This window comes from Hippichthys cyanospilos, chromosome 15, assembly GCF_059441005.1.
Source record: "Hippichthys cyanospilos isolate Australia breed blue-spotted pipefish chromosome 15, RoL_Hcya_1.0, whole genome shotgun sequence".
Classification (NCBI taxonomy): domain Eukaryota; kingdom Metazoa; phylum Chordata; class Actinopteri; order Syngnathiformes; family Syngnathidae; genus Hippichthys; species Hippichthys cyanospilos.
Window position 1 is genome coordinate 3,003,242 of NC_142383.1, and position 26,223 is coordinate 3,029,464.

The following is a 26,223-nucleotide window of genomic DNA, read 5'->3' on the forward strand; positions in this document are numbered from 1 at the left end:
GTTCAAAGTCATACGGCTTTGCTTCGTAAGTATGGCGGCCCTGGTTGGACGCAGGACGCTTCTGCAAGCTTGCCGCGTGCAGTTTACAGACTTTGATAACGCGTGCAAGTTTGGCGCGTCCTATTTCGCGTCAAGACGATATGTCCGCGCCACCAAGTCTTTTTTTCCTCCGATCGGCTTTGGCACATTGGCAAGACAGTACAGCTCAGAAGCAAAGGACGACTTGGTCGTGAGATATCTTGACGGAGAAGATTACGGTATGTCCCCTCAATTGTTGTCATCACAGAAGGCTGGTAGCTAACACCCGCCGGTACGTGATAATTTCAAAATCGCCCATTAATGACAGGACACAAGGATGTCCACCTATCGTTAAACTAGTGTGACAGCGTCCACTTCGGTCCTCTAATAACTATCTGGAAAGATGCTTCGTTGCAATTACCAATAACATATTTTATTTTGTGCCACATTGACAAATACTATTAAAGTAATTTTAATTACTTGTTCAGTGTCTTAATAAGGCAAAACCAATTTAAAAACTGAGTTGCTCAAGTTTTGTATTTTATTTTCAAATTTCCATGTGTTACAAGAAGTCACGTCATTTTTTTGCAGTGGTGAGCCGTCAGGGACAGCAAGTCCTTTTCTGCTGGCCTAATATAACCTGACATCATAACTATAATCAACTATAATAATTATAACTACAATAAAAACAAATGTAATTTTACATTTATTGTTACTAAATATTTATAGGTCATATATAAAATTATTCAACATATTCTGTTCTTTTCGTGTCATATCATATCCTTATGGTTACACTCCTCCCAAGTGCCGCAGTTTTAGTGTAGTTTTTAGCCAATTAGAATTAAGCTAACGTGTTTCGCCAGGCAGACTTCATCACTCCCTGAGTCCGGAGGCACTGGGCATTTACTTGAATAGTCAAAGGCTTCTAGAAGTGCAGTGTGCAATGACATATTGTGTACGGGCCCATATTTTTGATAGACAGCTGCAATAGCCAATCAACCCATAAAAACACCTTAAGAAACCTCACGTAGAACGGACGCTCACTACAGGAAGGCGGTGCTATATTTATCCGCCATGTTTAAAGTTGGAAGAAGTTAATTAAAGTTATTGAAGAACAAAAAGAAGGGGGGGGGGACATGTTGCTCAACCAGCTTATGTTAGCTCATAGGCATAGCGTACAGCAAGCCAGATCCGACGATGTTTGTTTATTTATTTATTTATATTTAAACCCACAATAGCTGAAAAAAAACACACAAAACATAAACTGGACCAACGTGACTTTCAGCATTGGCTTCGGTCAATGCAAAAGGATTTATTATTGGAAATGAAACTCTACAAGCTAGTCATGAAAGTCTTTCTGAGAAAAAAAAGAATGGATTTTGTATTGAAATAACTTAGGACAGCTGTTTTGGGTGAGTTAACCCATTTAAGCCCATTTTTTTCCTGGACATGAAAACATCCAAATCATATGGCCTTTGAAATAATCAAGAACTTTTCTATTTTTTAAAGTGAAAATTTTGATGAAAAGGTGTGTTTTATGACCGCTCACAACAATATAATTACTCATTGTACAAACACACCAAACCAGTTTCAGTAAGAACAAATGCATACATCATCTTAAAGATCACGTGTATAAAAAAATATTTGTTCTGTGTTTATTTTAACATACTTTACTAACCTTTGGTTTGGGAGCTTTGAGGCTGTCATCTTTCTCTCAAAGTGCAACCACAAAGTAAAAAGCTTTGGTCATGTGAAAATATTACCATGTGACATTGCATACATTTCATCTAGACATTGTAGTATTTCAGTGCTTCATGAAAAATGATTGAAAAATCATTCATAAAGTATCATTAATAGAATTTTCTTTACAGTCACTTTTGTGACAGATGGGTTGAAATGGGTTAATGTTTTTGATATTTTATGTCATTCATATTCAATTGTCATGTTTGGTTGGGTTTGGTTGTTGCGAGTTTATGGGGTTTTGTTCATGTTTCTGTTCCAATGGCGTCGCCTTTATTGTCTTTCTCGTTTGTTTGATTCGGTCCACCTGTCTGGTTATACGTTATCCAGTTTTGTTCCCTGTTCGGTCCTGCCTGCTTTTCTTGTTAAAACTTCATTTTTTTTGAGCCACATATTTCTCAGTTTTCCTGCATTTTTTGGGTCCACTTCCTTTTTCCACCCAACTCACCATGCCCCAGATGTGACGCTTATATTAAATTGCCATATGTAATTTAGCGTACAATCTTGTTAAAAGCTTGCCTGCTCTTCGTGGACAAATAATTTGAAATTATTATTACTTATTCTAAGTTTCGGCTGACTAAATTATTTTTCTTTTGTAATTCTTTAAATGCACTTTCTCACTTGTCGACGGAAAACGCAACTTCAGTGTCACATGACTAATATTTGAGGCTGTCAGAGTTATCAATAATGAGCGACTGGAGAAAAGCCAAAACTCTGGGTCAAACACGATCTTTTGCAAAAGAGGGGGAGAGCACCAGGGTCTTCCGGTGTTCTGGGGCTCTCCTCCTCGTTTTATTACAAAGATTACAAAGAAGGCGGTTACAAGTTTCAAAATAATACCATATAAGGAATTGTTTATTTCTGTAGTGTGAGTGTGTGTGTGTGTGTGTGTGTATATGAGAGTGAGTGGGTTAAGAGGTGTGCAAGCAATGTGTTTTCATATGATAACATATATACAATTATTCCGTCATTTCCCTCCTGTTTATCAAATAAAAATACAGTCCTTATCATTATGCCACCTTAATACAATATACAGCCTTTCACCATTAATGTTCACCATTTTGTCCATCGTTCAGTAAGGTCATGTTTTTTTTTTTATTGTACTCTCTTGTATGTACCCAATATTACCCAATATTAATTCTGTACTCACCATACATCTAATGCCTATGTCACTAATGGTGAAATGCCTTAGGGAAATAAAGAAAACAGCTATAGGAGTTGTACATAGTTGTCAATAACATAGTCATCCATTCATCAGATATAAACCAAGAAAAGGAGTCTCAACCTTTCATGAACAAATTGTTTTAGTGTGAGCTTCTGAGCTCACTAATATCCATAGCAACCATTTAACGCCTAATCTGTAGGCCATAATCTCAACTCAACGGTACTTTTAGTACACCTACCCATGGGGAATAAGAATGAAAAATAACTCAAAATCTATTAGGTACATTTGCACTCCAAATTGAACCATGTCACAGTGTCCGATTGTCACCGAATTGATTGTTTTTTACCCGAGCCTATAGCGCAAGTAATACACCATTTTTAGTCAACTCAAAAATTGTTTTTGTAAAGTGACTAATTGAACTTGAAAAATAGTGTGAAGGCTGAGTCATCATATTATTTTTTTATATTAAAGTATTTTAGATTATATCTGTTTTTATTATATTTCATCCCGCATGCATTTTTTTGACCTGCTATAACTTACATTTTTCGACCGCTCAACATAACAAACATAACAAAATTAACGTAAAAATTCAACATTTTCGCAGTTAAAATGCCCACACCATTTATTTTTTTTAATAATTCTAACCGTTCGACGTCTATACATTTACAATATCCTACCATTTCTGAAAAATAAGTATTTTCACACTAATATACCCACCAAAATGTTTAAAAATTATGAATGGCAAGGGTTCTTTTAGTTCCAAGTTCAAACTGTTGAGCTTATTCCTGCTCATGGCAAAAATTCCCATGTGGGAAGAATTCTAAATGTTTTTTTTCTGTAAATCTACATTTTTGATCCATTCAAGTTGTTCCAACACTAAACTGTTAACAGCTTAAACGGTACATCATATTCCTCCCAGTGCCAAAAATGATCACTTACCAAAAATTCGATGTTTTCATCTTTATAGTACCTACACAATTTTAGACAATGCAAGATTGTTTGTTTTTTCTCCTCTAGAGGAGCCACAAAATAAACAGGTAGTGACCCAAAATAAATATGAAGTGAAGCTACATCACCAGGAAGAGACCCAGAAGTGCCCCAAAATAAACAAAAAGTGACATGGAAACACTCCAACTCAAATGAAAAGTGCCCCAAATGAACAGAAAATGGAGAGGAGTCGCAAAATCAACAGTACGTTACCCAGATACCCAGATGGGAAGTGACCAAGAAAAAGCAAAATCAACAGGAAGTGGAGGTCCCTTGCAGTCAACAAGCTGATCTACATTGCAAAACTTTATACATTTTACAAAATGTTTCAGCCAAAAGTTCAATTTAAACCATTTTGGATCATTCAACACTTCTTTACTGAATCAAAGATCATATTTGTTATTTCCATTCATATACAGTAACTATCATTTTCAAAATCCAAAATTCTGAATTTTCATACTAATCTTTACTTTTCACATCTCTTTGACCAGCCCAAACCTTTCCAACTAAAACAAAATGTAATAATTCCAGGTCATTGTATAGGTCATCATTTCATGCCATTAAAAATAATTACACCTCATTCTTTATTATTTCAAGTCATTCTAAACTTTGTATTTCAGCCTGTACACACAATTTCTTCAGAAATTGCATTTCTGTTTTGGTTATCAAATCATCAACAAAATATTAACTTTTTACTGCTTAAAATAGCTACATATGTAGACTATACCTTTAACAGACTTAAATGTTTTTATTTTGTGAAATCTGAACGCCCACATGGTTAGTGCCATATTTAATGATCTTTTAACCTTGTTTTTCAGGTATAGTCGTTGTTGGGATAAACCGGCCAAAAGCTAAAAATGCTATAAGCAAAAATCTGGTGAAAATGGTATGTATTCTATATTTGCCTCTTGTATTTATCTCATCTGTAAATTCCTGTATTTTTCAATCTGACCAATTTGTATAAATGCATATCCAATACTTTTAGAGCAATTTTGAAGTTGTATGTGAAAACATCATCAACAAAAAAGGAATGAGTTAATACATATATTTTTTTTATTTCATATTATATTATTACATTTTTTACAGTCATTTTTACATTACATCTTAAAAGTAATTATTAGATAAGTTTTGTTTATTTTGGTTCAATTTGCTGTAAATTTATCAAATTGATTTTGAAGCAGCCGCAGCCTATTACTTGTAAACTTTATTGAGCATTAAAGTAACTTTTTTTTTTTTTTTAAAACAAAAATGGTCATTTTGTTCCATAACCATGTTTGAAACCTTCCTGTAGCTCCACCAAAGGCCCGAGTAACTTGAAACTAAACCCATATGATTACAATTAAGTGTGCAATTGCTGGATCCCACCTGAACTTTCAAGCGCTGTAATTCAAAAACCTTTTGAGTTCGGAGGCTCAAATTTGGAATGTTTCATTTTACATAAAAAGTCACTAATAGAATAATAATCAGGCAAACTGAAGAGGTGTCCATGGAGAGGATGTGTGCTTTTTAAAAAATACAATTATCCAGGTTTAAGTTAACGGAAGTACTTTCTTATATCCAACAATTTTTTTTTTAAGAATGTTCTTAAGACATAATTCCCATATCGTCACCCTTAATGGTGGTAATCAAACTTTTAAAGGACTGCATTGTGCTATTTTATACTTTCCACAGTTAACTGTAGGTATTTACATGATTATAAATCACCGTTGGCACAATTGCAATTCAATTTTAAATAAATTCAAATTTAATTTGCTTGAAACAGGCCTTTTGAAAGAGGAGTTATAATTTACCCCACAATCCAGGGTTTATTAGGTTTAAGGGGCATTTTTAACACAGAGCCACTTTTCTTCAAATAGTTTTTTTTTTTATTCAAAATATAAAATCCCCTATTTTAAAAATTGCATGTTATGTTTACTTGATTTGGGTTATCTTTGTTAATTACATTGCACTGCATATATCTGTCAATAGCTGAATTTTTTAATTTTAATTTTTTCCAGATGTCTGAGGCTGTGGGGGATATAAAAAAGAATAATAAAGTCAGAAGTGTAATTTTTTGCAGTTTAGTTCCTGGGATCTTCTGTGCAGGTGAGTGCGGGTGGTGGTGTCAGGTTCCTTTTGTTCATATGTTAAATGCACTTACACAAGAATTGAGAATTCTGTGGAGTGCTCAAGCCAGATGCCTTGCTCTATGCAGGATACCTAAATTGGTATGAACAGAGCCTTAGTGTTGCTGTCATCAACGAAATTCATGTAAAAAATATCTTTGTTAATGAACCCTTATCAGACAACGAGTAATCTGGGTCATGTGATAACAAAAATGCAGTATGTACAAGCATATTTTTGACAGATAAAAACGAGACTGAATTTAGCATAGCTCTCGAACAAAAATCCCAACTAAATAGTATTCATCAGCAAGCTTTTATCACGAGGAAAACAAGATTGAATCACAGGCGAGTGTAAAAGTTTAACAGGCTCCCAGATTTACTGGCTCACAATTTCAGATGTGGTAATTTCGGACAATGCCAGACCCTGTAACTTTTTTGGGAGCCAGTTGAACTCTTACCACTGATAACAAAGGTAAAATGTGTAGTGATGAAATGTTATGGCGATGTTTCATATATTTTAGTTTTATTAATATTATTTTGCTGTGTATACAGTGATCCCTCACTACTTTGCGCTTCGCCTATCGCACCCTCAGTGGATCGCTGATTTTTTTTTTGGGGGGGGGGGGGGGGGGGGGGGGAATTGTATTGCGAGACATGCCAGATAGGCAAGTTATCTATAAAACACACTCCTTGGAAGTCGAACTACTACTGCAGTGCACATATTTACTATAATCTTTAGGTAGCCATCTTTTTGACCCCATGCACTGATCAATTGCAGACCAGCATCTTTGTGACCCCTTCACGCTGACCAATATTAGACCAGTATCATAGGGAGTCGAGACGCCGACCAGTAGCAGACTAGCATTGTAGTGACGCGTTGCAGCGGAGGCAGTTTGACGCCAACAGAAAATAAGAGCAATTATCTTAAAACACCTCAAGAGGGAGGCAAAACAACAAACACAACCAACCCCACAGGTCATGACAGTTGTTGTTAACCGTAAAGCGGGATAAATGCCTTAAAGAGAAAAGAAAAACTCAGTATTCCACATCGTAATGTGAAAAACACATAAGCCAGGGACGCCATAACCCCGGGGTCCACTGTATTTTAGAAAGACTCTAGCCTGACAAATGTGTTTGTTTAATTATTTTCAGGAGCAGATCTTAAGGAGAGAGCCAAGATGCATCAAAGCGAAGTGGGACCGTTTGTGTCCAAAGCAAGGGCACTAATCACTGATCTGGGTAAACATTTGTACGTTTTATTTTCTGGCTATGTATGTTATATTGTCACTGTGTGGTGGAAACATATCCAAATTTGGTCAAGTTCAATTTTTTATCCATAAACAGTCAGTTTTACAATTTATTATTGAACAATTTAATGTAATGAAATGGACTTGTTCTCTTTAGAATGCATTGTCATTGACTCAACAGTGGTATCTCACATAACCCTTCACTTAATTAAAGGTACAAGACTTAAAGGTGCCGTAAGATGAAAAGTCACATTTTTGGAGCTTTTAACCATGTTTTGATTTCTCACCGTAAACACTCCCAAAGTATTATTTTACTTCATTGGTGCACTTCTAAGCATGTGTTACTTATTGCGCCCTCTCATATCAGCCCCCCTGAAGATGAAAGCTGCTTGAAGTTCGCTAAAGACAAGAGGAGCAATTCAGAACCCCTCGCATTGCCTGGGCAAGAGAAAATACATGCCGACTTTATCTTTCATGTCGTTTTGGTTCCGGAGCTGAGGAGGAGTGATTTTGTACCGAGTCAGCCAAGTAAATAGCAACGTAAATAGCACTATGTATTTTGAAGCACACAGTCATACAATCAAAGTTAGTTGTAAATAATTCACTCGCCGGCAGAACTACTTCTATGAATACTTATTTAATAGGAGGAACATGAGATAGTGAGAGTGGTGTACAGTTGCCGTTTTGCATTTTAATGTCAGTAAAAGGCCTGTTTTTGGCCCCGTTATTTATGCTGTTGGAGTAGTCTTAATCAGCCGCAAGCCTTGTGAGGACAAGCGCTCACTATGATGGATGGATGCATGTTGCGCGGCCCACTGCATAAGCTGCAAGATGGCGCGGCAGCTACGCAGTAATAGAAAAAACAAACCGTTTTACTTCCTTTTTAGCCTGATCGATACCACAAAACTTATATTTAATAAGAAATTAAATCACCAATGTGCCAAAACTACTTAATATGCACATATTACACTGTGGAAAGTATTTAAATACCATGTCATGCTTTGTTGCTTGTTTGTAAACACTTTTAAAGGGGCCTTTAAAAGTGTTTACAAACAAGCATTTAAAAGAAATTAAAAGTACCCTAGCTTAATAATAATAAAGAATGTACAGCACAAGACAATATTTTCGAGAACACGATTTTGAGAATATGCTGACAGACCATAATTATAGGCATGGGGATACATACAAAGATTTAACCTGGAATTAAAAGCTTTTACGCTTGATGCTGACCACTTCCGTTGGCAGCCTTATCCATTTGCATGGCAACATAGCAAAATGCATTGACACATCTAACAACTAAGCAGTTGGACAACTCAGATGCAAACACTGTAACCAGCTAACATTAGCATATGTGCAGTACAGTATTTTTGTTGCGCTCCCGTGAAACTATGAATTATATTCGATTTGTTGTTTACACTTATTTAATATGCACTAATTCAGAGCAGCATCCCTATTTTATTTATTTATTTATTTGCATACCCGCTGTACAATGACAATAAAGTCATTTTATTCTATTTTCTGTTCTTATCTGCAGTAAAAGACATGGCTGTGTTCACAACAGACACGTAGTAAAGACCATCTACACATAAAACACCCCCCCAAGATAATTATCTAAAAAATTGTATGAAAATACCTAAAATTATATCCTTTTTAATATGAACTAAAAAAGAAGTATGAAATAACTTTCAAAAAATGTTACCTTTACTTTTTACAGTGTTTATGCAGGTTACAGTCTGAAACTGGAAAAACATAACATAAAATGCACAAAGTTCCCGGAATAGCAAAAATATGTTATATACATAAGTATATACATATGAAATATGTCAAATACACTTTTGGCCAACTGAACTGTTTGATGCTGGGAAAAAAAAAACAAAGAATAAATGTAAATTGATCTGAAACATTTCCACAGCAGCACTAATATCTTAAATATTTTAACCTAAAGTGTAAAACATTGCGCTGATGTATTTTTTCCTCAATCACATAATCATTAATGTGATTTCTAAAAAAAATGTTGACAGTAATATACTTTATAACTCCCAACAAACTTTGACAATGACCACACTCGAGTGCCGTGGCTGTGTAATACCCCCTGCGCATTGCGCTATTTGAGAAGGACTGGTTTATAGTCATTCACACTTCCTTAATTTGCATGAGGTTTAAAAAAAAAAAAAAAAAAAAGGGGGTGTTTAAAAATCAAATTTGAGTTGATAAATGTGATTAATACTGGTTAATTTAATGATCATTGAATGGTTTAGTTGACTGTGAAGGGAATCATATATTAGGTTGTTATCATTATGTTCTTAGTTCATTGTTACCCATTTATGCAATCCTAGTTCATCTTGACCCTGTCCTTAGATAGAACTGTTGACGCACGAAAGTGTGAGCCGGGACCTTGGCCCAGCTGCCGGTGGCGCCCGGCTGGCTCTCTTGTTGTGTCTTGTAATCTGCTATGCTTCTATTCAATAAAAGCCGGGGGGAACGGCTGGGCAAGTGGAAAAACTGGCGTTGGAAGACCCACGAGTTACATTTGCCCAAGCCTTTTTTCCCTACGCCGGCGTAGAAAAGTCAATCTTGGCTGGTCTGAGTTACTCTTTTTGCTGTTTAAGCAGCTAGGCTTGTCCTAGTCTTCTTTTCTGAGATTTCTCTGACATTGACCTGTTTGGATCTTTTTCAATCAGTTCTGGGGTACAACAAGGAAAAGTAGTTATGCTTCTTTACTTCCTTAATACTTGTTCTTCTTTTGAAATGTGTTTTCACTTATAGGTAACCTTCCAATGCCAACAATAGCTGCACTGGATGGAGCTGCCTTAGGCGGAGGCTTGGAAATGGCTCTGGCGTGTGACATCAGAGTTGCTTGTAAGTTTAACTATTTATGGAATAATACCAGGAAGTTATCTCTTTGTTGTTGTTATTGTATTTTTATTATTGTAAGATGCATACTTTTGTATCTTTAAAAAAAGTAGTCAAAGTTTGTAAAAGGTTAAGTCTTGTCCATTTCCTTTCATCTATTGTGTGTAATTACTAATTTTAGTCCCAAGACACAAAACACATAAAATGTTTCAATACATGTACCAGAACACTGATCATTCATTCGTGTTCTATTACATATCTGTCCTGTATTAATGTCAAAAATGTCAATGTTTGCCTTCTGTTCTTCCAGCAAATGCTGCAAAAATGGGACTTGTTGAGACCAAACTTGCCATTATTCCTGGGGCAGGTAAGAATCCCCCCCCCCCCCCCCCCCCCCCCCCCCCCCCAACTAACAGCAACAACAGCCATTTGACTTGTCCTTGCTGGCAAAATCAATTTCCATGTCGCTGCACTGTAACTTTGACAGACAAAACACATCTTCACACAAATTTGGTGTGTTGTGCATAACAAAAGTGAAGGTTGCCCAGCTATCCTAGAGAATTGTGCTCACTACGCTAGCTGATTACATGGTCTAATACTGCAAGTCAGAGGTGGCCAATTTACTTTTTGAAAGGTGCCATACAACCAAGGTTAATATCGTAAACAAAAGCTAAAATAAGAAATTAACTAAATGAAATAAAAAAAAAAAAATTGTAAATGATGAGTCCCTTTTGGGATTATTTTGATTATGAGTGCGCCTCTGATGGAATAAATGCATTATCACAGAAAAGTGACTCAGGCGGCTCAAACAGTAAAATCCTACAAAACGTACATTTCAGAAGTACCATAATTCCCCAAATCTAAGACACACCTGTGTATAAGACACACCCTTAATGTTGGGGTCAAATTATGGTATTTTCTAAGTTACTGTGTGTCCAGTTTTAGTCGAGCTGATGCGGTCAGCCTGACTAACTCCCCCTGGAAGGGTAAATGGAACGGGGGCGGCGGGTGCAACTCGAACGTTTATTACCTTGATGTGTTTGCGATCACTCATGTGATAGTAACAGCAGTAGTTATTTGACATTGGTTGCAGAAGTTATTTGATATTTGTCGCAGTAGTTATTTGACACTTGGTAGCAGGTCGCAAACCGTCAATCCCCCCCGGTCTCGACTTTGATCGAATCAGTGGACCGCTTGCAGCTGGACATTGACATGCTTAAATAGAGCCCCGCTCACCCCGCATGGATAAAACTGAAATCAATTGTAGGCAATCACAACTCATACCGTGAGCCCCATCCGGGTAAATAGACTCGGGTGAAACAAATGATCACATAAACAAAATAAATTGAGGTTCAGTCACCGGAAAGTTCTACACTGTGTATAAGGCGCAGCAACCCTTTGGCAACAAACTATAAAAACTATAGCAAAACAGTATAAATTAATCTTTTGTAAACTTAAAATGTTCTTGTCTTCATATCCGAAAGTTATATATTTGTTACGCGTTAAGTTAAACCTGTTTCAGATTTTCTACATTGTGAGCAATCAGTGAACATCTTACCACTGTAATGTTGAATGTGCTTCAAACATTTGTTTTTCCTTTTTCTCGCGACGTGATTCGAGTTCATTTAACCGTAAATACTCGAAGTTGAGCAGCAGTTTGATTGTTTTGATTGTGAATATGCCACAATTAATATACCACAATTAATAAAAGTTGGATTACTTTTCCATGTTCTCTAAGCATTCTTAATTGAATCAGCTAGAGACATCATATCTTTTAATTAGTAATAATCCTGTGTGTGACCAAAGATGGACTTGAACATTGGTTTAGTCTGCCTGCTTCTTTTATTGAAAATAATGCTGTAATAACCTTAGCTAACATAAACTGTTCTTAGTTGCAACAGGCACTTGATGCCTGCTGACGTCCACTTGTTGCAGTAATTATTTGTGAGTAAGAATACGGCCATTATAAAAATGCACATCTGTGCGTCAAAACTCTGCTTATGTGGCTGACTTCAATCTTCCTCGAATAGTGACAAATTAAAAAACAAAAATCTATTTTTTTGTTTACAGGACAAACCCATATTTTTGGCCTTCATTTGGGGGGGAAAAATGTGTGTCCTATATTTGGAGAATCGCAGTATGCACAAGAATCTCCATGGGGAATACCTGGACAATTGAGAATGTGCAAGCATCACCTGATAGCGAGGCAAAATCCTTAAGCAGGCAAAGAAAGTGTTGTGAAAAAAAATAACACATTGTCTTTCATGCAGAGGTGTCATCATTTTACCTGATCTCTGAAAGTATCTCTTCTTGTTGTCGTCGTTGGAGTTCTCTTGATGTGAACATCCTAGTCTGATGTGGCGATAGGGCTGGCAACACCATTGCATTGACGCATGTGTTGAGCTCATAGAGTGAAACTCATGTCTGTGTGTATATCACTTCAAGAAAAATCATGTGACCAATCCAGCCGCTTGTGTTGGATCACGTGACCAACTCAGTTGCTGTATTGCGGGTTGTGTATTTGATTAATAAATCACACATCTTTCAATTCTTCCCTTGAATTTAGTGTGATAAGATCCTGAAAAAAGAAGAAAAGATTCCACTTTCTGGGAGCATTTTTTAAGTCATTTTGGCAAAACAGATGATTCAATTGGCAACAATTTTGCTTGCCGTACATTCAAGTTACTTCATTTTATAAACATCATGTCGGTTTTGCTCAATGGTTAAGGTAGATTTTTCTTTCATTTTCAGCATGTTTGTTCCATGCATTGGGTGAGGAAACATTCTAAAATTTTATAAGCCATCTCGTTTTGCCACGCATGAAAAGTTTGCCTCGATAGAGTGATTAGTGGAAACAATTAATTACCGGTACTTTAATATTTAATACATATATTTTAAATTTGGCTCTCGATTGTTTTTCGCCACACCAGCCACATGGCTACCTTGTGAAAGAGTTGCAGGAAAAATGCACAGGCGAGTTTTTATTTTTTTTCAATGCACAAATAAATATATACTTTCTCTCTGACACATTCATATTAAATATTGATTTATTATTTCAAAGATATTTTAAACTGGGATTAAAGTTGAAATGCAAGATACAAGATGACATGCGAACATAAATGATACTAATGACTGCAGATACATTTCCTGTACAGCATATTTAGTAATATCTTAACTGGTATAATTACACGTTACTATTTACTGTACTGATAAAAATACCTTGAGCATTGTTTTTAAAACAAAACTGAGAGGATCATAAACTGTGAGGTTCTGGTTTTGTTATGATAGTTCTTTAAGAGTGGCAAAGTATGGATTTATATGCTTGGACAATTGCTCCATTCAGCATGTTTATTAACTGTGGTCTGCAATAATCCAGATAAAGAATAACAAATATTTGGCGATTTATGTCACTGACTCAAACTGTGTCACAGACGAAGAAAGGAGAAACTACTGTGAGCCATTCACGTTAGACTGGTGCTCCTTTCATGGAACGCTCACAGCGTGGGAAATTCGAAACCCACAAAATGTCCACCTCAACAAAAACTAAAAACAGTCAAACAATGTGGGCTTTCCAACAACCGAGGTACTTTTATTACTCATACTTGGGAGCATCATTTGTTGCCCTTTTCCTGTGCAGGTGGTACTCAGCGTCTCCCCAGAGTGATTGGTGTGTCTCATGCTAAAGAGTTGATGTACACTGCTCGAGTAGTGGATGGCGCAGAGGCTTGTCGCCTGGGTCTGGTCAGTCATTCTGTGGAGCAGAATGAGCGTGGAGACGCTGCCTATCTACGCGCTTTGGAGCTTGCACGTGAAATAAACCCTCAGGTAAGAAGGCATTAGTCGCAAAAAGCTTTCAAGGATAGTGTTTTTTTATGTGTGTGTGTCTCTGTGTCTTATCAAAGCAGTCATACAGAGACCTTGTGTTTTTGTTTCTACAGGGCCCTATTGCAGTCAGGATGGCAAAACTGGCCATCAATCAGGGTATTGAGGTAAGTAAGCATCCCACCAACCATCAGAGTATTAAAATCACAACTTGTGAGATTACAACAAAAGTTGCCTTGGCGTCTTTCAGGTGGATCTGTCTACAGGCTTGGCAATTGAAGAGGCATGCTATGCCCAAGTGAGTACTGTTCCAGAAATTGGCACATATCAATAAAAGTATTTTAGGTGTAAACATTCTCATGTAAAATTTCAACTACAGGTAAGTATATATAATCAAATTTTTATCTATTATAACATTTTGGAAAACAATCCCGCTTAAGCTAACCTCTGATCTGGCCATCCAAAACGTTTTAAATAAAAGTAGTCTTTGTGAAAACACAAAGCATGATTCATATTTATGAGGAATAATTCAAAACAAAGTCGAACAGCTGAAAACGAGTGAATGATGTGCTAAAGGGCCTGTATCACGGATGTTTAATTTTGGGAGATTTGAACCATGTTACAGTTTCACCCTAAACACCCCTAAAGTGTTATTCTCCTACATTGATGCATTTTAAAGAATTTCTGGCTTATTCTGCGCACTCAGCACCAACCCCGCCCAAGCAGATAAGGGACTTCTGTTCTTGCATCTACTTCATAGGTGTCCAACCCCAGTCCTGGAAGGGCGGTATCCTGCATGTTTTCCACTTTTCTCTCCCCAACACCCCTGATTCAAATCGTTAGCTTGTTAGCAAGCTCTGCACAAGCTTGAAAGTGATCCTAATCTTTTGAATCAGGTGTATTGAAGAGAGAAGGTCTGAAAACATGCAGGATACCGGCCCACAAGGCCTGGTGTTTGACATCTGTGATCTACTTGGTATGTCACAACTAGAAGAAAGGCCCTTCACTGCCTTTTTTTTTTTTTTTAAATAAAACTTATGGCATATATTAGTTGTTAAGTTTAGGATACTTGGAAAATTAGTGTAAAAAAATGCCTACTTCCATTTCCACCAAGAAATACCACTGTGACTGTACAGTATATCCCATAGACCATAATACATGTACAAAAATGTGCCAGAGAAGTGAAAATGATCACCAAACAAACAATACATAGTCAGTATAAGCTATAATAACACACATATATAGCACATATTATTAATTACCGGTAATTTCAGTAGTGCTAGATGGTTAATCTAGGAGAAATTGTACAATGCGAGCCACCTTGTTGACAAGTGGGCCCAGAACTGGCTTGTATATGGAAAGGTTGCTAGTAGCCTCTAGAATGTGTAGATAGATGTGTCATGAACTGCTGGGATGTCATTGCATCTTACTGCGACCATTCCTATATCACTGCCATTTTTTTTTTTTTTTTCAAAAGCTGTGGGGAGTATTGTCCCAATGGGCGTGAAAGGGTTAACCACCTCTACACTGCCCGAGTATCGCCCGTGCAAGAGTAAATACACACCCATCTCATCCGAGGAGATGTTTTTTATTTTCAGTTTCAGTGCAGGACGAAGAGATTTTGCACCAATTTTGCAATGTTTCATTGATTAGTTACAAGTGTAGGGATGTTGTAGTAGTTAATTCACCAATGGGCGGAGCTGTTGTTATGAGTAATGGTTTTCCAAGGGGACGAATCTGAGTAACTGGTGTCACTGTGTCGTCTCTCAGTCATTGCTAAATTGTTAGCTTTCATGTCATGTTGTCGTGGCGGTCGGCTTTAGAGCTACATCATGAAGGGGGTTAGGCAGCCATAGAGTGAAAGGCGGGGTTTCAATGACCAAGCCGTTTCACTTCCTGGTTTGAAATCTAGCCAGCAGAAAAACTCATGTAAGAAATTGAAAGATTTTACCAAAGGTAAAATCCTATCATTTACTAGTATTTTACTAGTATTTCTCAAAGTACCCTCAAAGTCGACACCCTCCCCCCCCTTTTTAACTGCAATCTGGATGAATTTTACAGTATAAGTCTACCCTTGAATTTAGATCATAGATCATGGATATTCAATTATAACACGTGCTGTGTGTTATTCAAATGACAAAATTACAGTACTTTTAGTGGCATTTCTATATCATATTCTATGGTTATGAGGTGTAGTGGGTGGGGCAGAAACGACGTGCGATGCAATGTACACGTAGTCTCAGGGCTTTACAGTGGGCCCCCGTGTTACGAACTTAATCCGTTCAGCGGCTACACTCGTAACTCGAACTGCTCGTATGACGGGCAATCCAAACCTATGTTAATTAGTGAATGCGTGCAACGCGTGCAAAAACCTTAGGTAAAAACATCACGACTTTATACACATATTATAAATGAGTAACATAATCTACTGTACAGTTAAATTAAATAACATATACAAAGGAAAAATGACATTTACCTTTGGGGCGATGTGACTTAGCTGGGTGGAGGCGGAGGGGAGCAGAGACCAACTCGCAGAATTTATTTATTTATTTTCTTAAACGGGAACTTTTCTCAAACTAGAACATATCACCGGTGATTTCCTTTTCTTTAATCCATAGTAGAAGAAGCCTCTCCATTTTGTTGTCGACCGAGGTCCGTCCCCCGGCAAGGAAAGTCTTGCCCTTAGAAGATTGCCGAGCGGTTACGGCCATACTCACTAGCCATGCGTGCGCCTCCTTCGTTTTTTTTTTTTTTTAATTATCTCCTGCTTGGTTTCTATTGTCATCATCCTCTTACTTCTTCCTTTACCGCCACTAGCAATTTTAGAAGCCGTGTCTAACAGATAAAGTTTGCATCACACCGACCAGCTGTGCCATCAAGCTAGATCCATGTTTTTCAACCGCGGCACAGCGGCACAGATATTGTCAGTTGTGGTGCGGGAAATTATCCCCCCCCACCCCCCACCCCCCGGTCCGCTGTATACATTTACGGCATTGACTGTGCCGCGGACAGCACCCTCAAGGCTTTAAATTTGACGCGGTGATCAAAAGGTTGGGAAACAACTGAGCTAGCTGAAGGCGTTCGGCCAAGCATATCGGCATTTCTGTGATTGACGTGACGCCGGCCAATCGTATATCCGCATCTCCATGAGTGAGACCGGGACTGTGACCTTAATCGACCAATAGCATATCGGCATCTCCGTGACTGAGACCGTGACTGAGACAGTGACTGTGACATTGTAAGAGCAATGGCGTTCAGCGTTGCCGTTACAAGCGTGATTAATTAATTTCGATGATGCAGCAAAGCGAAAATAATTGTACAAACATTTTGACCAGTATGTCGGATTGTTCGTATGACAAAAGGTTTGTGCGTAAGAGGGGGACAAAAAACGCCGCGGTCCACGCTCGTAAGTCGAAAAGTTCGTAAGAGGGGGAGTTCGTAAACCGGGGGCCCACTGTATTTTTATGACACAGCTCAATATTTGTTTTAAAGCCCTAAAAGTCATCATTACTATCTGACACACCAAATAGCTCCTCCCATTAAACTCCCAAGACGCCCTTTCCTTCCTGCTTGTCATTTGTTCAAACATACTTGTTACTCTTCCTTGGGTAGTAATTTTCGAACACGTCCAATCTGTTTGAAACTGAGGTCTTTGAAGATGATTTGCTGATCTACTTACTTAAATGTTCTTTACCCAAGTGACAACTGTTGTGAGATCAGAGCGTAGAAGGTTGCCCTTCGCTGTTTCTCCACCCACCTGCCAACATTCAAGCTGGCTTGTTCAAGCAAATGTCCAAGGGCTGAAGGAGACAAGTCAAGCCGTATTTTCCTTTTTATAATGCATCAATAAATGATTCACCAGTCTCATTGTTGACAACAAGAGGCAATTCGGTGGCGCTTGACAAAAGTGCATTTTGCGATGTTCTGTGTAAAAACTCTAAAATGGATGCATACTACATCGAATTAGACGTATGTAAAATCATGTAAATGACATGATATTTCACATTCAAATTCATTATTCAAGCATAGAAGTGTAGGGAAAAAATGGTCTGTTTTGAGTTATGTGGTTATAAGTCGACCCTCCCTAAGATGAGGAAAAAAAAAAACTCGACTTGTACTCTGAGAAATACAGTATATGCATATATTTAACTGTGGAAAGCTTACAATAGTATGATATAGGCCCTTTAACAAAAGCAATTGCTGTTGATTTTAATATTGTGTTCTAATACAACCTGGAATTTCACTCAAATGCCAGACTTTTGTGACTATTAAAAAAAAGTATTTTTGCAAATTGCCTGTTGTGGATCAAGTATTGTGTCTTGTAACTGTTTAAAAGCAAAACATGCCACTTAATAACAATTGGTGAAGAGTTTTGCAATATTTTTATTTCACAGGTGATACCAACTAAAGATCGTCTGGAGGGTTTGGCTGCTTTTAAGGAAAAGAGGCGTCCTCAGTACAAGGGAGAGTGAGTCACCCTGCTCCCAAAAACTTTCAAGTTCGGCCTTAAGTTCTTATACCACTGCTTCCAATATGCTTAAAGGTAGAATTGTGCACATAAGTGCATTAGCAAAGACAGAATCATGTCTGACATGGTTCCATCAGCGCTTTACATCAGGATAGCTCTAATATTAATAATGACCATCCCATATTGACCGAGCAATGTCCAGGGGTTGCATTTTTAGTTCAACAATCCAATAAGCCATAAATGAGTACGATTTTGTTAGATTCTTGAATGATACAACAGCAGGTTTTCTCTTTTCTCATTTCTGTCTGTCTAAAGCACGCTGTGACCTGGGAATTTCCTTCGAGTTTGCGAACCAAAGCCTATGTAATCACAGTGATTGCTCAAGGAATGTGGTGAGAGAGACATTTGGAGTAAAATGAGTGAGCCAGGATGAATTGAAACCTCAGTATACTCATACCGCACACATTAAGCTTTGCATGGACATATGCAGTAGTTGTGGAAGTGAAAGCTTTCCTGTGTCTGTACCCTGTTCTACATTAACCCTCGCAATTTTTATGCTGCACAACTGATTAAAAATATTACATATCGCGTGTGTCTGGTGGAGTCCTTGTAATGTACCTCCAAATGTATCACTTTTCAAGAGAGCAAAAAAAATGAAATCAAGACATCAATCCATATTCAACACTTAATATTTGTAAGAAGTGGGGGGGAAAAAAAACTGGCCAGATTGTGACATAGGAGGCTTTGACCTGACACCCGTGATATGTATTTCCTCCACCCTTTATTCTACATTGTGTTACTGTACTGTCATCTTGCTCAGAACTTCTGTATGTATATAAGCCTCAAGCTGATCTGGATTGTGTCAGTCATAAAGAAGTATCTTGTAATCCTTCTGTAGTATGGCACAGCCCAGATGGCAAAATAAAAAAAAGTCTGACTCATAACTTGACATATTCAACTTCTTGATCATTGCTAACAAGCGTATGTACCAGTCTTGCAGTAAGTTAGCATCAGAGGCAGGGCTGTCACTCAGTTTTAAGGACTGGGGGGGGTTAGGGTCCCCGAGACCGAGATATATATCCCGGATGACCCCAGGATAAAGCATTTGTTTTTGCCATGGGAAGTGGAATTGTGATCAAATAAGAATTGGCATCTTTTGATGCACTTGGATTTTTTCCTGCTTGGACAAACCTTCAACCTGTATTAATGCTGTTTTAAAAAAAAAAAGTAGTTAACCGTTGTTGAAAGTTGGTTTATATTGCGTTTTCCTTTTCTCTGTGTTAAAAAGAATACCGTTTTAGGTGTACGTATGAAAAAAATTATAGACAATAACCATATTTACGGTTGGCATGGGGGTGGGTGCTAAATGTTTTCTTTTTCCTGGGGGGGTTTGGCTTTACAAAATATAACCGAGAATCACTGGTATATATGCAGTATTTGCAACTATTGTCTACATGCCCCCTCTTTCATACTTGTAGTCAAAATGCTAATTATATAATTACAGTATTTTAAGTGTGTGTGTCTCTTTGGAATGACTTTTAAATGAGAATGATGGTCTTCAGTGTTGGACCTTCATAATTTTGTACTTTCAATCAAAAGAGTCAACGGTACCAACAAAAAAAATGTACGATGGTATAACCCCTTCAGAGGTGTATATTAACATTATTAGATAACAGTTCCTCTTTTTCATCAATTAACTTGTAAAAATAAACGGGATGGATGTTTTCAAACAATAACACAATATGAAATGCTTGCCTCTGCATCTTCAACTGAAATCAACATTCCATAAATCAAGGTTGCTCAATGCAATGACATTTAAAAACAAAACAATAAAAAATAATAAAACAGGTGCATTGAGTGGTGAGGTTGTATGAGGTTCACTGCTGGAACTATAGATCTTGGAGCAAAAAAACAATACTCGTAGACTAGTCAGATTTTCATAAGACGTTTGGTTTCGCAAATGTTCACCCCTCACACAGCCCACTATCAATTAGGGGAAATACCTGTTTGTTGTTGTGTGTGCTAAGTTCTACCAATCATGGAGGTCACTGCATCGATAGATAGGACATTTAAAACAATTCAAACGAGGTGTACTTCAAATTCCCCCTCCCCTTTTATTTTATTGCAGAAGCAGAACATGTACACTATTTACAATTTCAATGTCCAAGAGTTCAATATGAAAGGAGCTGATCTCCACTTAAAATTAATGATTTATTCATTTTTTATTTGCACGTTTGTGTGGCCATTCATTGTGCAATGTCGTAATAATACTGTCGTAGTCTTTGCTCAATAACAGCAAACGCAGGTCTTTTCTCCCCCCTGTAAAACAAACAAGGCTCGTTTTAGTGGGAAATTCTACAAACTATTTCCATTTATTTCTACTGTATTTCTATTAATATAATATACTGGCCTTCCTAAGTGGAGTCTGCAGTGGTCTAAAAATGGTATTCTGGATTTATGCAATATGAAGGAAGCAGCAAAATTCTATCTCCGTGGGTGGCCATTTTGTAACTAGCTGTCACCTAAAAATTATATCACAGGGCTCAGGTAACGAGCTCAGCTAGCTGCTTACAAGTTTGAAGAAATCCATGATGCTAATTAGAAGATTGGTTAAAAATGTTTCTCTATTGTTGAATTAAATTTTTTTTGTCTTGGTGTACCATCATTTTTGTCCAGCTCCATGAGTGGATTGATGCAAGACAGGAGTAAGTCAGGCTCCCCTTTATAACACACCTGATTCAAATGATTAGGATTGTTTTCAGGCTTCTGCAGTGCTTGATGATGAGCTGATTATTTGAATCAGTTGCGTTGTAGGAGCGGCATCAAAAACATGCAGGACCGGAGTTGCCTACCCCTGAAGTAAAGCTTTAACCTGGCTCATAACAGTCAGACTGACGTTATTACAGTATGTTATAATTAAGGATTGATTTATGATCACTTTTCTTGTTTTTATTACCATTATTACTTGTTTCCTATTTTTATTTTTCTTGAACGCGGGCATCAACGATTTTCTCTGTGTATGTAGGCGACCTTTGTGGAATTTAGAATTGCAGATGGCTCATCATAGAAGACTACAGAATATCTTCTCTTCCGCCGCCTTCTGGCCACTATCGGGAACGTTGGGGACAACATCTGATGGTGTCTCCGGGTGACTCTGTGGACCCAGAGGACTTCAGCTTCTAAGATGTGATCTTAGCTTCAAATAAAAGACACATATTTTTTCCCCTAGCACCATATAGGACCATAATTAAACATGTAATTACAGCACACTTATTCAGTGGGAAGAAAATCCTTAAATTAATAATTATTTGATTCTTCAGCGTGTCCTTTAACATCAAGGCTTGATGTCAGATGTCATCGAATGTGGGTTTTTTTTTCCACTTTCAATGAATTCTGGGAGACCCCAAAATTAGGAACAGGTTTTTTAATTGACCCGTCAGCCAAACGACATCACTGGAGGAAGGAGGCAAGTATGGAATTGATCATAACTACACAAAAGAGCAATTATTAGAACATCGCACTGCATATGGTCGGTGGCGATACTGCTTTCAGACAAAAACTCGAGCGGCACAGTTAACTTTTACAAGCCAAAACTTGTTATCTGACTATTTCATCAAAAAAATCCGTAGTGTATTATTGATACAACAAACCACTGCTGCTTGATGTCTCTCAGCATATCTTGCAATGGGTGAGTGTGATCATATGAAATATCTTTCATACTTTTCCCAAAGTCTGGGAGTAATCTTTAGAAATGTCTACGCTGGGTTCAAAGATGTTTATGGTAGGGATTTATAATAAAAATGTCACCAAAAAGAGTAACTGTGATGTAATTTTCAATCTAGCAAGTGGCAAAACGGCCGCCCCTGAAATGGTTAAAAATGTGTGTGTGTGTGTGTGTGTGTGTGTGTGTGCATGTGTTGGGGTGGGTTAAAATCGTGAAGTCGCAGAGAGTACATATATACTTAAAAAAAAAAAAGTTGGGGCATTGACTTCCTATTTTTTACTTACTCATATGTCCAGCAAGCGTTCATGAGGCTGTACATTTCTTCTGGACAGCTTGGCGGGGCATCCATTCTCATTCCGCTCTCAATCATTTGCAAAACACTGTTTCCTCTCATTCCCTGTGAAAAAGATGACAGGTTACATTTGCCACATTAAAGTCCACTAACCATTGCTGGGGTGGAATGATGTGGCTACTTTTGAATTTTTAAATACTGTAATCCCCCAAATATATGACCAGTTGTGTATAATTTGCGGGTCAAATTCTGGTATTTTCTGTTACTGTGTATAAGACGCACCACTTTGGCAAAATTGTCAAAACTAGAGCAAAACTGAATCAATTTCATCTTTTGTAAACTCTTAAAATTTTCTTGTGTTCATATCCCTAAATAATATATTTGTTGCGCGTTAAGTGTGTTTCAGATTTGCCACAGTGTGAGCGGACAGTGACTGCCTCGTCAGTGTTAAATGTGCTCAAAGTTGTTTTTCCTGTGTGTGAACAAGGCTGGACACGGGCGTTGGTTCAGTCTGCTTGATTCTTTTATTGAAACTAATGTCGTAACAACCTCAGCTAACATGAGCTACGGTTAGCAACAAGTGGCTGTTGCAGCGAACAGCCAACTGACATTCGGCCTCCAGCTTGTCCCTTTAGGGCAGTGCTCCCCATGTATGTAATATCAACAGCGGTCAGATCAAGCGAAATTTCTCCTTTTGCGTTAAGTTAAATTTTATTAACTGTTTTCGCGTTTCGCGTCGCGACAGCCAATCAACTTCGGGAACATTCAACAGCTCACGCAGGGGGCAGGAATGAATCACTACGGCCGCTTTTTGGTCACCGGGAGCGATCCAACATGGCCAAAGCAAGAGCAGAGCCAAGCAAGAGCCCTCACCTGGCTTGTAGAAAGGCGGAAGCGAGAACTTGGGACAACTGGTATGTGCAGCGTTTGCTTCACTTCACAGCTTTTGAACCGTAGTTACTGTGCTAAGCTAACGATAGCGCAGCATTGTCAGCACAATATTTAGCACAGTCTCGGCCACTTGATTGGGACATTGAAACTTTAATTTTTTGGCAGGCGAGTATTGCCGCAAAGAATAAAAGGGCTGTCGGTGAAAATATTGGCTCTGTCACATTACAGAAAAGTGAAAGTTCTCTGCAATGCTCTTCTTTCCGGATCTACCGTAAAGTGCACAGCAAGCTCGCGACACTCCCCTCCCCTCTCCTCGCGCGACAAAAAAAAAGTGGACAAAAAGTACAACAGCGACAGAAAGCCCCGCGAATGAGCGTAGTGACGCAGATTTTCGCGTTCGATGTGCACGTAGCATAAAACTAAATCATTTCCAAAACATTATTTCGGGTGCAGCCCACGCGGCCCAGTACCAGTTGATCCACGAACCGGTACCGGTCCGTGACCCGGGGACAGGGGACCACTGCTTTAGGGTAGTTTTTGTGAGTAAGAATACGGCCGATATAAACATGTACATCTGTGTGTCAAAACTCAGCTTGTGTGGCTGAGAGATCAATCTTCCAAGAATGGGGTCAAATTAAAAAAATTAATCTAAATTTTAAGTTACTGTTTATTGGACCTTTATACTTTTGGCCGTAACCAAGCATGAAAGAAATGTCCCACCCAACACCCATGATATAAATCTTTCTAGCTACTATTTGCATTACCAGAGATAGTACAGTTCCTACCCTATATGGCTTCTCTCCATATGAGTACGCTTCCCACATAAGCACTCCAAAGCTCCACACGTCACTTTTGGTTGAGAATTTGAAGTAATTTATACACTCAGGCGCATACCACTTCAGCGGCCACTTCCCATGTCCCTTTGCCTGTCGAAACATTCACATCATGGTCATCACAAAGAGGTGAGTTCATTCAGCCTCCTATGTCAATCAGACTTTCTAGAGCAGGTGTTTCAAAACTTTTTACTCTAAAAATCCCTCTACTTCTCGCCTCCCCTCAGTGCATCGCAATTTTTTTTTTCATTCAAAAATAAAAAGCTATAGAAGGTTACCTGCATGCCAGACAGACGAGTTAACTATAAATGCAGATGTCACGGGCACTCCTCGGACGTCCAACAATTGCAGTACACATATTTACTTAAAAGTTACATTATTAAACCTTATACAGTAACTGTAGTGCTGTTAACCTTAGCTGTAAGTAGTCGGGATCATGGTGAGCTGCAGTTGCTCTCTAAGTAGGTGCTTGGACATCTAATTAGAGTCAAGCAAGTAGCTGACCAAACATGATTAAGAAGCAGCATTTACACTTGCTTAATGGTGCATGTATTCTAAGATGGCATTATCTCCCTAACGCTCACCCTCCTAGTCATTTAAAAGCTCCTAAGATTGCAATGGTTGCCCTGTCAAGTCAACTAAACGGAGGCTTCTCTTCTTCATTGACATCCAGAGTTAGCAGGAATTACCTTGTAGTAGTTCTGGTCCTCTGCAACTACTTTGGAGAGACCAAAATCACTGATTTTGGCATAGTGCTGTGTTACAAGCAGCACGTTCCTAGCAGCCAGGTCCCTATGGACGAAGTTATGCTCCTCAAGGTACTTCATCCCCATAGACACCTGGTGCACCAGCTCAGTAATATTGGCAATGCTTGTTTGCCTGTGAAAAAACAATCAAGACTTATCTCAACAATAATACACTTTTAATTGTTTCTCTCTCTCTCTCTCTCTCTCTCTCTCTCTCTCTCTCTCTCTCTCTCTCTCTCTCTCTCTCTATATATATATATATATATATATATATATATATATATATATATATATATATATATATATATATATATATATATATATATATATATATATATATATATATATATATATACTGTGTATATATACATATTCTGTTCTCTTTGTGTCATAATGTGCATTTGGTTGCACACATTACAGTGTTGTAATTTTAGGTTAGAGTTTTTATCCAATCAGAATTCAGCTAACTTGTGTCGCCAGGATGTATGAAATCAACAGTTGCGAGTGTCTGTGCACTGTGAGTGAACGGGCACATATACTGTATAATAATATTAATGTACCATATATACTGTGTGTACACACACACATATATATATATATATATATATATATATATATATATATATATATATATATATATATATATATATACTGTATGTATGCATTAAAAATATTGTTTCAAGTCTTGTGGTACGCTCAGTTTGAGAAGTTATAATGCAATTACGTGTTTTTAAGTGTCATTTTACATATATTTGAATGAACTGTATGTACTGTAAATGTGCCGTTTCCTTCTAAGTTCTCTCCAGTAAAAGACAATTTTCAATCCAAAAACAATTTTGGTGCAAATCCCCAGTTGTTACACCCAAAGTACTTTTAATACCTCTTGTTGCGTAACGATGATGTATCTTTGAATTAAGTTTTGCTAAAATCTTTCTTCAACTTTGTAGAGTTTTTTTTTTTTTTTGCTAAATGAGCAAAAGAAAAATGGACAGAAGAACACATACTTGTTTTTCTGCAGGAATTTGTGGAGTGGCCCCAACTCAGCCAGCTCCATGACGAGCATGAGGCTCTCTGACTCACAGATACCGATCATCCTGACAATGTAAGGATTGTCCAGCTGTTGCATGACACTTGCTTCTCGCAGCATTTCCTCCTGAAGTGATGGGTTGTTGTCATCGTTCTTCAAGATTTTGACCGCAACTGGCTGCTGTGTCCTAATGCACAAAGTGGATTAGTTAGTTCTGGACCAAAATCAAATATGTAATTAATGAAAGTGTATTTTCTTTTAGCAAACAACTGTGAATATGTGGATAGTATGCAAGTTAAAATTAA

General features: G+C 37.8%; 2 protein-coding genes across 5 annotated transcripts in view; one reads left to right on the forward strand and one right to left on the reverse strand.

Moving 5' to 3' along the window:
• Positions 1 to 22,190, forward strand: auh (AU RNA binding methylglutaconyl-CoA hydratase). Of its 2 annotated transcripts, XM_088434873.1 has the most exons (11): positions 17 to 257; positions 4,729 to 4,796; positions 5,908 to 5,995; positions 7,168 to 7,254; positions 10,029 to 10,121; positions 10,426 to 10,482; positions 13,753 to 13,940; positions 14,054 to 14,104; positions 14,188 to 14,235; positions 18,332 to 18,405; positions 21,431 to 22,190. In XM_088434873.1, exons 1-11 carry the CDS (start codon positions 32 to 34, stop codon positions 21,555 to 21,557), a joined length of 1,107 nt encoding a protein of 368 aa, XP_088290999.1. In that variant the 5' UTR covers positions 17 to 31; the 3' UTR covers positions 21,558 to 22,190. The 2 variants fall into 2 exon arrangements, with proteins under 2 accessions (XP_088291000.1, XP_088290999.1); XM_088434874.1 differs by lacking the exon at positions 21,431 to 22,190 and having other exon boundaries at positions 1 to 257; positions 18,332 to 19,349.
• syk (spleen tyrosine kinase) overlaps positions 20,497 to 26,223 on the reverse strand; it is a 27,422-nt gene continuing 21,695 nt past the window's right edge. For all 3 annotated transcript variants that reach the window (XM_088434870.1, XM_088434872.1, XM_088434871.1), the window contains 5 exons: positions 25,896 to 26,105; positions 24,835 to 25,024; positions 24,098 to 24,238; positions 22,414 to 22,526; positions 20,497 to 20,724 (listed from right to left, as the gene is read on the reverse strand). In XM_088434870.1, coding sequence (XP_088290996.1) covers positions 20,652 to 20,724; positions 22,414 to 22,526; positions 24,098 to 24,238; positions 24,835 to 25,024; positions 25,896 to 26,105 — 727 coding nt within the window. In that variant the 3' untranslated portion in view covers positions 20,497 to 20,651. The remainder of the gene's footprint in view (positions 20,725 to 22,413; positions 22,527 to 24,097; positions 24,239 to 24,834; positions 25,025 to 25,895; positions 26,106 to 26,223) is intronic.

Excerpts from the sequence above, each read along its gene's own strand:
- auh (XM_088434873.1), top strand. The coding sequence starts at position 32 with ATGGCGGCCCTGGTTGGACGCAGGACGCTTCTGCAAGCTTGCCGCGTG. Across the intron at positions 14,236-18,331 it reads AAGAGGCATGCTATGCCCAA|GTGATACCAACTAAAGATCG; the intron begins GTGAGTACTGTT and ends TTTATTTCACAG. Across the intron at positions 18,406-21,430 it reads CGTCCTCAGTACAAGGGAGA|GCGACCTTTGTGGAATTTAG; the intron begins GTGAGTCACCCT and ends CTGTGTATGTAG.